General features: G+C 40.3%; 1 protein-coding gene across 1 annotated transcript; it reads left to right on the top strand.

Annotated features, from left to right (window-relative positions):
* The first annotated feature begins 7,964 nt into the window (after positions 1-7,964).
* Positions 7,965-9,962, top strand: LOC113312986 (transcription factor MYB119-like). Its single transcript, XM_026561718.1, has 3 exons — positions 7,965-8,410; positions 8,530-8,656; positions 9,048-9,962. Exons 1-3 carry the CDS (start codon positions 7,965-7,967, stop codon positions 9,960-9,962), a joined length of 1,488 nt encoding a protein of 495 aa, XP_026417503.1.
* Positions 9,963-10,197: the final 235 nt, after the last annotated feature.

Raw genomic sequence — 10,197 nt, 5'->3', positions numbered from 1 at the left:
AGTTGATTCTTTAGCAAAGTATTTCGGAGTTAGTCCATACAGATTGTTAAGCGAATTATTGGGTGGTGTTGTTAGACCCCCCCCCTTTTTCAGGATTCACCTTGCAATACAGTGGTGAGTGTTGAGGAATTTGCATGTCTCAAAACTAAGAGGAAAACGTGTTAAGGCAGTATGCCTGACAACACAATAATGGTGTTGAGGAATTTGTACGTCTCAACACCAAGAGGAGTGTATGTTGAGGATGCATGCCTGGCAATACAGTGGTGACTGTTGAGGAATTTGCATGTCTCAACACTAAGAGGAAGGATGTGTTGAGGCAGCATGCCTGGCAACACAATAGTGGTGTTGAGGAATTTGCACGTCTCAACACCAAGAAGAGTGTGTGTTGAGGAAGCATGCCTAGCAACACAATAGTGGTGTTGAGGAATTTGCACGTCTCAACACCAAGAGGAGGGTGTGTTGAGGAAGCATTCCTAGCAACACAGTGGTGAGTGTTGAGGAATTTGCACGTCTCAACACTAAGAGGAAGGATGTGTTAAGGCAGCATGCCTGGAAACACAATAGTGGTGTTGAGGAATTTGCACGTCTCAACACCAAGAGGGGGTGTGTTGAGGAAGCATGCCTAGAAACACAGTGGTGAGTGTTGAGGAATTTGCACGTCTCAACACTAAGAGGAAGAATGTTTTGAGGCATCATGCCTGGAAACACAATAGTGGTGTTGAGGAATTTGCATGTCTCAACACCAAGAGGAGGGTGTGTTGAGGAAGCATGCATAGCAACACAATGATGATTGTTGAGAAATTTGCACGTTTCAACACTAAGATGAAGGATGTGTTGAGGCAACATACCTGGCAACACAATAGTGGTGTTGAGGAATTTGCACGTCTCAACACAAATAGGAGGTGTGTTGAGGAAGCATTCCTAGCAACACAGTGGTGAGTGTTGAGGAATTTACACGTCTCAACACTAAGAGGGAGGATTTGTTGAGGCATCATGCCTGGAAACACAATAGTGAGTGTTGAGGAATTTACACGTCTCAACACTAAAAGGAAATGATGTGTTGAGGAAGCATGCCTAGCAACACAGTAGTGAGTGTTGAGGAATTTACACGTCTCAAAACTAAGAGGAAAGGATGTGTTGAGGAAGCATGCTTAGCAACACAGTAGTGAGTGTTGAGGAATTTACACATCTCAACACTAAGAGATTTAAAACTTATTTGATATGCCTAATAGATATAAAAAATTAGTTTAAGGGTAATTACTTAGATCTGTCTCTGCTAGGCATGTCCTTCGCGCATGACTGGGATTTAGGTGTATCATGCTCTCCCGTGAGTAAGCAGGGTGACAAAAGTCCCCATGTGTAATTATCCTGAGCTTATTTCCTCGTGGAAGATGTGATTCCATTGCATTCGCTGGTAAGGTGGTGACTGCGTTTAAACTTCTAAACCTGAAGGAGGCTTCAGTCCCCAAGTGTAGCTTACTTTGATTGTACCACCTTGAATCCACTCCTCTTGGTAGAAAGGAGTGGCGGCTTCTTGAGAGAACGTTGAAGCGGCTTCTGGAGCGAAACGTTGAAGAGGAGCGTCTTCTGGAGGTGAGACATTGAAGTGGATCCTGGAGCGAAATGTTGAAGCGGAGCGGCTTCTAGGGAGAACATTGAAGCGGCTCTTGGATTAAAACGTGGAAGCGGAGCGGCTTCTGGAGCGAAACGTTGAAGAGGAGCGGCTTCTGGAGGTGAGACGTTGAAGCAGCTCCTGGAGCGAAACGTTGAAGCGGAGCGGCTTCTGGAGCGAAAATTTGAAGCGGCTCCTAGAGCAAAGTTCGAAGCGCCAACGCAACACAGATGAGAGCTTGAAAATATATCTCGGCGCTGCACCTTGGAGAAATAAAAAAAATATCACACACATGCTCCATCATAGATTACATGGTTTTCTAAACAGAGTCCCCAGAAAACATTAATGCACAACTCCACCAGTTGATGTTCGGTCACATTTGGTTTATGACAATCTAACGCCCGAATTCTGAATCCCTTGACTAATCATTTGGGTGTTCATTGTCTCGCTCCTTTTGAGTTGTGGACATGTCCATCTGAGCCTTAGCAAAAAGTTCTTGTATTTCCATCAAATCAGCAATGGTAATAAGGGGGTGGATTCCTCTGGCTCCTTCGGTATCTCGTCCTGGTGGTGGAGCAACAACAGCTCTGGTGAAGACTGTGAGCGTCACATTTGAAGAAACAATGGGGGTGGCGACAACGGCTCTGGCTATGGTGATCGGAGGTGTAACGCCTGAGGGGACGTTTCCTACATCGCTGGTGTTGGTGGTAGAGTCTGCGGCGCCGCGGGTGTTGATCATACTGCTAGGTGGTACATTAGTGTTACTGGAAGGAACGTTGATATCAAGAGAGTTTTCAGCGTCGGTGGCATCAGGGTTTGTTGCTGACCCGGGACTGAGCTCTATCATCTTGAAATTGGCATTGAAAAATAAAATTGGAAATTAGTATTGCAACCGAGAGATTAATCTCCCACTGTGGTCGCCAATTGTTTGTGGGTGAAAACTGCTTCTGCAGATTTTGGTAATTTTGTGTAGATGAGAAACGAGTCTAAACCCTAAACAATTCCCTGCACGGGAGTACTTTTGATTCGAGAGATCAATCTGTACAATCCTGGCCTAAACCAAGAAATGGTCGTTCCAGGCTTGCTTCGGTCACAAAGTGAAGGAGAAGGGTTGGTCTTAGGGAGGGAAGCAAAGAAAGTGTTGAGACCAGAATCCTTGATTTTGAATGTGTGGTTGTTTACGAATTGTATCATAAAGTAGAACTGGCTAGCAGAACGGAAAGCTATCAGGTGATTTCTGGATACTATGTTTTTTCTGACCAAAAAACTGTTGTTCGGTGGAAATAGGTGAAACCTATTTATACAAGTCGTAACAAAACGTACCTGGTATCGTAGGAAGTGGAAACGATTGAGTGGTGGAAGAGTAACGTGTAACGTCAGGAATTATGCTTCCATAATGAAGGAGGTGGATCCGTTTACACTATTACTTCTTGCCATTACTAACCGCCCCTCTTTATGACACTTTCTTGTAACGGGCGTATTGCACGCTGCACGTTGTAAACTGCCAGACTAATACCCTGATGAGCATCCCCCAGTTTGTGACATATTTGATGTCTCGAGTGTTTTCGTGGAAAACATGTAGCATTTTGCTACGTGTGGCAAGCTAAAATCAAGAGTCTTGCCGCATGAAAATAACATGTGAAGCTATTAAGATCGTCTTGGCTGGTCGTCTAAAACTTGCCACAAGTTTGTTAGTCCGATGGAGAACTTTGTTGGCTGAGGTTGCATCTCATGAGGAAGGGTAGTCGTTGATTATGGATACCTTGTGTTGGCGCCTGATAATGGCGCAGTGGCGTTTTGGTGTACGCCAGTGGAAATGTGGCATGGCTGGCATAGATCGTGCATGCCAGTGGCACGGTGGTGCAAGTGGCGCCTGGCTTAGCCATGGCTACTATTTAGGCGGCTGGTCTCCTAAAACTTTCCACAAGCCTGTCAGCTCGGTGGCGGACTTGGATGGATGAGATTGCATCTCATGAGGAAGGGTAGTCGTCGATTATGGCTACCTTTTGTTGGCGCCTGATAATGGTAGAGTGGCGTGGTGGAGTGGCTGGCATAGTTTGTGCATGCCATCGGCACGATGGTGTAAGTGGCGTCTGGCGTAGCCATGGCCACTGAAATGTTGGCACGTTGGTGTTAGACTCAAACGTGGTGTGGCAACATCAGTTTTAATGGCCACATTGATCCCCATGTTCTGTGGAACATTGTTTGGCTCGTTTGGCGTAGAAACTTTTCCTAAATTAGGATTTGGCATGTCGAAACTCTAATTAGCATATATGGCATGTAGCATGTGGTAGGTGGCCGCGGCATGGCATTTTATACAAACGATGTCAGAGTCATGTCGGAGGAGCCTTATGAAGGCCACCATGTAGAAAGGGACACATGGACAAATATTTCCACGAGTGGCCATGGTGTGGCGCCTCTTTTAGGGTTTCCTAAATCCGTACGGCTTGCTGCATGTTGCGGGCCCGAGGTGACATAGTTTTGGGCCACAATTAGAAATTAGGGCTTCATCCACCGCCACTAGAGCATGGCCGCGCCTAGGTTACAGGCTAGCCAAATTGAAGTCCATTGTGAAGCTGGTCACACACAGAGAGTGGGTTGGCAAGTTTTGGCATGCTATCGCAGTAAGTGGCGCGTTTGGCATGTGCACTTGGCATGCCTGTTTGGCGTGTGCGATTGGCATGTTTGGCATGTCGTTTGGCATGTGCACATGACATGTTTTTTTTGGCATGTTTGGCATGCCGTTAGTATGTTGGCATGGTTTTGGGAAGCCAACTTAGTATGACGACCTCTTGACACAATTTCCACTTATTTTAAGGTTGTGGTAGGTTTAGAGAAACTTGATTGATCAATGAAAGTAGGGAGCCAGCCAAGCATGGGCGTGGATATCCTTTTGGAGCATGTGGCAGGTTTAATGCGACATGATTGGTCGATGGGGAATAGGGCCGACAAGTATGGGCCTAGCTACAACTCGTGGGAGTGTGGGAGGTTTTAAGGCGACCTGATTGGTCGACAAAGGATTAGGGACGGTTAGGTAACATGGGGCGTGGCCAAGTGCCGCCGACTGTCCTGTGGTGTGGCCACGCTTCCTATCATTGTTGCTCCTTCTCCTCGGCTCCGCTAATCTTTGTTTTCTTATTTTGGGCAAGACTCTGCACCTATTAATCCGTGATGGATCAATTTCTTAGTTTCTTAAGCGTAATTTCGACCAACGAGGTCTAATATACTGCGCAGGGCGCAAAAACCCTAATTTTGCAAATTAGTCAGGTTCATGAGTTTTTTGTAAGTTATCACAAAATTAATTGGATTTTGTGTGCTGCCACAAAATTTCTTATTTACAGAGTACAGTGCGCTTTCTGTCTGAGCGTTTTGTGCAATGGCCTTAACTTTGGTAGTTGGAAATCCGTGCTACTCTGCTGCAAGTGAACACAAATATGTCATGCCATATCGATATTAAGGGTTCTGTCAGGGAACATAGTTCCTTGCTTCTTCACATCTTCAAGTCTTCGCAATACTTGTAATGTCTCATATCCTAATACTTTCAAGCTAACTTATACGAAGTTGACTCTAGTACATAATCAAGCGACTCTTAACATGAGTTTTGATTCATTAAAATATGACAACCAAACTTTTCATACCAACGCTTGGTGGGTTCAAACGAGCAATGCTCTAACATAGACATTATTAGAGAAAATTATTGTTGAGAAGTTGGTGATGGTAGAAACATCTCCATCTGGAATAATGTTTGGATTCCAGGATGGAAACGTCCACCACCATCTCAATATGATTCATTTTACATGGAGACAGTAGACCAACTAATTGATCAAAACACAAAAAACTTGGAAACTAGATATCTTACATTGTCTTTTTGATGAAAATACTGTTAGGGATATCATGAGAATTATAATTCCAAAAACTGGTAAGGACCAATTGAGATGAACACCACTTTAAATGGTATTTTTTTTGTCTAAATTGCCTATAAGGTTGTAAATAGTGCAAACAGTAGTCACGGTGATGTAAACTTTTCGTGAAAAAGATTTTGGGGTATGAAGCTACCACCAAAAATCTTGCACTTCATGTGGAAGTGTATACATGACTGCTTACTTTTCGGAGAAAGACTAGGAAGACATGTTAACGGTATATGTACAAAATGTCCTCTATGTGAAAGAGAAAATGAAACTGCTTATCACCTGTTAATTGAATGTACTTTTGCTACACAAATTTGAAATGTTATGGATAATGATATTGCAGGTATGCTCACTGGAATATCCAATATTACATATTAGATAGCAAGATGGTTTCAAAACAGTGACAATAATGTTGTACAAGATAATTTTATAAGTACTGCATCTTTTAAATTGTGGAATATCTGAAAAATGAGATGTTCTTTTTTTTTTGATAATGTAAAAATGAATGTGGAGAATGTTGTAGGTTAAATCAACCAAAGCAGGTTGGAGTGAACTACTAGTACTCATAACCATATCTTGAATAGACAAACATGTTGTATTATTAGAAATGCGGTGCAATGGGAAAAACCACCTCTCTTTTACAAAAGTCAGTTTTGATGCAACATATTCCAAGGAAACAAATTTGATGGGAGTAGGACTAATTATTATCGATGATGCAGGTAATCCAAAGAGAGCAGGGTGCATATCGGGCTTAGCTGAAGATTCAGAAAAAGCAGAACCCATAGTTGCATTAGAAGGAATTAAATGGGGAGTGGAGCACTATGTTGCAAACCTCATTCTAAAGGAGACTCTGCAAATGTAGTGAATGCAATCAATGAAAAAAAATGATCTTTTCAGTGGACTACCATTAGTATTATTGATGATTGTTTAGAATTGCTTAAGTTATTTAATAAATTGGAATGTCACTATGTCCCAAGAGAGACAAATGAAGTAGCTCATTTTCTATCTAAAGATGCAAAACTTCTAAGTAGCGCTAATTACTGGTCTAAGAACTTACCAATGTGGTTATCTTCTCTGATCCAGGAAAAACTGGATGTATCTCAATAATTTTTATTAATGAAAATTTATTCCTCACTGTGTGAATGTACCTTCTAGAGTTGAAGTGGCTTTGGGGTTTCTTTCTCATGATGGTGGTGATGTTAGGCCGGCTGACATCTTAGTCTACAATTGGGAGGAAGGGCGTGATACGTGTTTTAATGTTACGGGGATTTCACCTTTTGCTGGGGGTGGTGTGCAAGCTTTTGCACCGGGCCTCGTCTTGGCTAAAGCCGTTGAGCGCAAGAAGATTAAGTACCTTGATGTATGTAATTCCAATGGTTATAATTTTGGTACCTTAGATTTTACTACTTTAGGTGAACTTGGTGCCGAAACTATTGAATTTTTGAAACGATTGAAACATTACATAGCTAGGCATGATATAAATATAAATATTCGTATTCTTTTTATTAGAATTGGTTTAGTTATTCAAAAAGGTGTTGGAGCCCAACTTGTTACTAGACTCCCATCTAGTTTCATGCAATAACTTTTATTTTATTTTCTAATAAATAGTGGTATTTTACTTTAAAAAAAATAATAAAAAAATAATAATAAAAAAAAGCAGCTACGCTAGTATTCTTTAACTCCTATAATGGGCTAGTCCCAATTTCTTAACAATATGACATTTTCTTTTCGAAAAATAAATAAATGTGGAAGTACAATAAGTGAAAATTGTTGGTTAATATCGGTATCAATTAACCAATTTGAAACAGAGTGAACCAAAATCAGATCGACCAGCTTGAATTTTCAACAAACCATTTTAACTCGCTTTACTTAAAAACTAATTTCTTTTTACTTTCTAAAACATAAATAAAAAATACATCTTCTTCAAACATGCATTTTCATATACATTTAAATTTAATAATTATTTATTTCCTATTACAAAATAAAGTTTTAGCTGAATTGAATACTGCGCACTGAATTAAAAGGAAGAAAAAAAAGCGTAAAATTCTCACTAGATTTACTCTCCTCTCAATTTAATAAAATGAATATTTTTACCATTTTTGTTAGTAAATACTTGAAAACCCTGAAATACAATTAATTAGAATCTTAATTACCCTCTTAACTATATTTACTCTTTACCTTTTGTCTGAAGAGAAGTTCAGACGTTACATACTACTACACATTTCCTACCGTTAGATCTACCTCACAATCTACGGCTATCAATACATATTACCTTGTAAAGCGCCAACTATATATAATTGCCCTCTCTTTCTTTGACCTCTTTTCATGCTTACGAAATTTGTTTACATTAAGCTGAAAAAAATCAATCAGAGGCGAGAATTGTTAGTGTTTTTAGGTTTTGATTCTTGATTGAAGCATAATAGTAATAAGTTTAGGGTTTTAATATGGAAGGAAATGGAGGTGGTTTAGTGTACATGAATTCACATTTACTAAGACCAACTCCACCACCATTAGAAGCTATAGATAGGTTTCTATGGAGTTCATCAAATGAAAAACAAGCAAGGATAAATATAGATAATAAGGGGTTTTGTGATCAATTCTCGTCTTCGACTTCCCCTGGTGGAATCACGAGGACTCCTACTTGTTTTGAACATGGTAATGGTGGCGGGTTTATGTTGCCGAGAAGTGCAATTCCAGACATAGGTTTAGCTGGTGGGTTCTTTGCTAATCATAATGGTTCATCTCAGATTTTCACTAACAACAATGCTGGATCAAGAGAAATGGATTATTTTGGTGAGAAGAAAAAATGTTTTGGAGTAGAAAAAAGAGCTAAAAATGGCGGTGTCTCTACTACTTTGATCAAAGGGCAATGGACGGATGAAGAGGATAGGTAAAATACAATCGATTGACGCTGTTTTTTTTCCCCTTAGTGCTTGTTCATTGATTTCTTACGAGTATTATTTTAATATTTACAAGTTGTTGCATGCTTATTGATCATTTTTTGTACAGGTTGCTGGTTGATTTGGTGAAGCAATATGGTGAAAGGAAATGGGCGCAGATTGCACAGAAATTATTGGGTAGGGCCGGGAAGCAGTGTAGAGAAAGATGGCATAATCATTTACGCCCCGATATCAAGGTTGTTTCTTAGTTCTCATTACCTGTATACTAGAAGTTGTACTGCTTCTTGTTCGTGTAGTTTAACCTGAACCCTAATATGCCTTTACCTGTCTTTTGTGTGTCCTTATTCTGATTATCTTGATTTCAGTGTTACATTCTTGGAATCTCATATCTGTGCATGATACGTAACATATTTATAGTAACATAACCAACCCGAAATTCTTCACCCATGCCTCTATCACTTGAAGTTGGTGTGGAGAGTTTTAGCCCACAATCAAGTTCCATGCAGCTTTACTAATATGGATCTTGATTTTACATTTAGTTGGGTCATTAAGACTTGCTTTTTTTTCATTTGTAACACATGAATTATGCACATAATTTGCGCTCATATATTAAAATTCCATTTGTAGAAGGATACATGGAGTGAAGAAGAAGAATTGATGTTAGTCAAAGCGCATGAAAAGATCGGGAACAGATGGGCGGAGATCGCAAAGCAAATACCAGGAAGAACAGAAAATGCGATAAAGAATCATTGGAATGCTACCAAAAGAAGGCTGAATTCAAGGAGAAAGAACAAAAAGGTAGTAGGTCAAGGAAGAAAATCTCAACCATCTATACTGCAAGATTACATTAAAACCAAGATCATCACTAGCAGTGTTAGTTCCATTGCCAACAGTACCACAACTAGTCCCACTGGATCAATCACGCACACCACAAACCCATCTGATCATGTAAATCCAGAACCGTCCGAATCATCTTTCACTGATGATTCATCCACAGCATTCCTCGACCATACATACAATGACGAGTTGCAGTTCGTTCAAAAGTTCTTCAGAAACCTTGACAATGAGCCATACTCATCGGATGGAGCTACTACAACTGTGAGGTCATATACACACGAGAGATCATTTCAAGCTGGACAGTCGCCTGAAAACCAAATGGGACTTGATTTAGTCAGTAACAACACTACCTTGTCCTTGAAGATCGAGAAATGTAATTACTTGGCTCTTAACAACAACACAGCAACTGAAACGCTTCACCTGAGCAGTGATATGCAAGGATATCAACAGGGTACTGCTTGTACTAGTTCAGTTCCTAACAGTACATCACCATCTACTTTGTATTCAGATACCTACCTCTCTTATCTTTTGAATGGCGGTCTCAGTGCTGGTAGTTCTTCATCTTTGAACGAAGACTACATCGACTACTACCAACACCAGCCCAATGTCTGTATACAACAGAATGATCAAGCAGCATCTTGGTACACTGGTAAGAAAGAGATGGACTTGATAGAGATGCTTTCATACTCTCAATGCATGCATTAATAGTATATTAGATAGCTATACATAGTCGATTTAGATTAACCAGCTTACTTATCGTAATCTGAATGTAGAACTAAAGTAAGTAAAATAAATGGCTAACTGACGATGAAGAATATATTGTTGAAGATGGAGAGAATGAAGGGGTTACAATTGGTGGTTAGTCTTCGATTCTTAGGGTTTGTATATTTGTTGTGAGTTAAACAAGAGACCAAGGGAATCTTGTTAACTGAGTTTAGTT

This window comes from Papaver somniferum, chromosome 9 (assembly GCF_003573695.1).
Source record: "Papaver somniferum cultivar HN1 chromosome 9, ASM357369v1, whole genome shotgun sequence".
Classification (NCBI taxonomy): Eukaryota; Viridiplantae; Streptophyta; class Magnoliopsida; order Ranunculales; family Papaveraceae; genus Papaver; species Papaver somniferum.
The sequence above is the reverse complement of the archived record's forward strand: the minus strand, read 5'-3'. Positions and strand labels throughout refer to the sequence as shown.

Coding starts and splice junctions, on each gene's coding strand:
- LOC113312986 (XM_026561718.1), top strand. CDS start 7,965: ATGGAAGGAAATGGAGGTGGTTTAGTGTACATGAATTCACATTTACTA. Junction 8,411..8,529: donor TGGACGGATGAAGAGGATAG/GTAAAATACAAT, acceptor TTTTTTGTACAG/GTTGCTGGTTGATTTGGTGA. Junction 8,657..9,047: donor ATTTACGCCCCGATATCAAG/GTTGTTTCTTAG, acceptor TTCCATTTGTAG/AAGGATACATGGAGTGAAGA.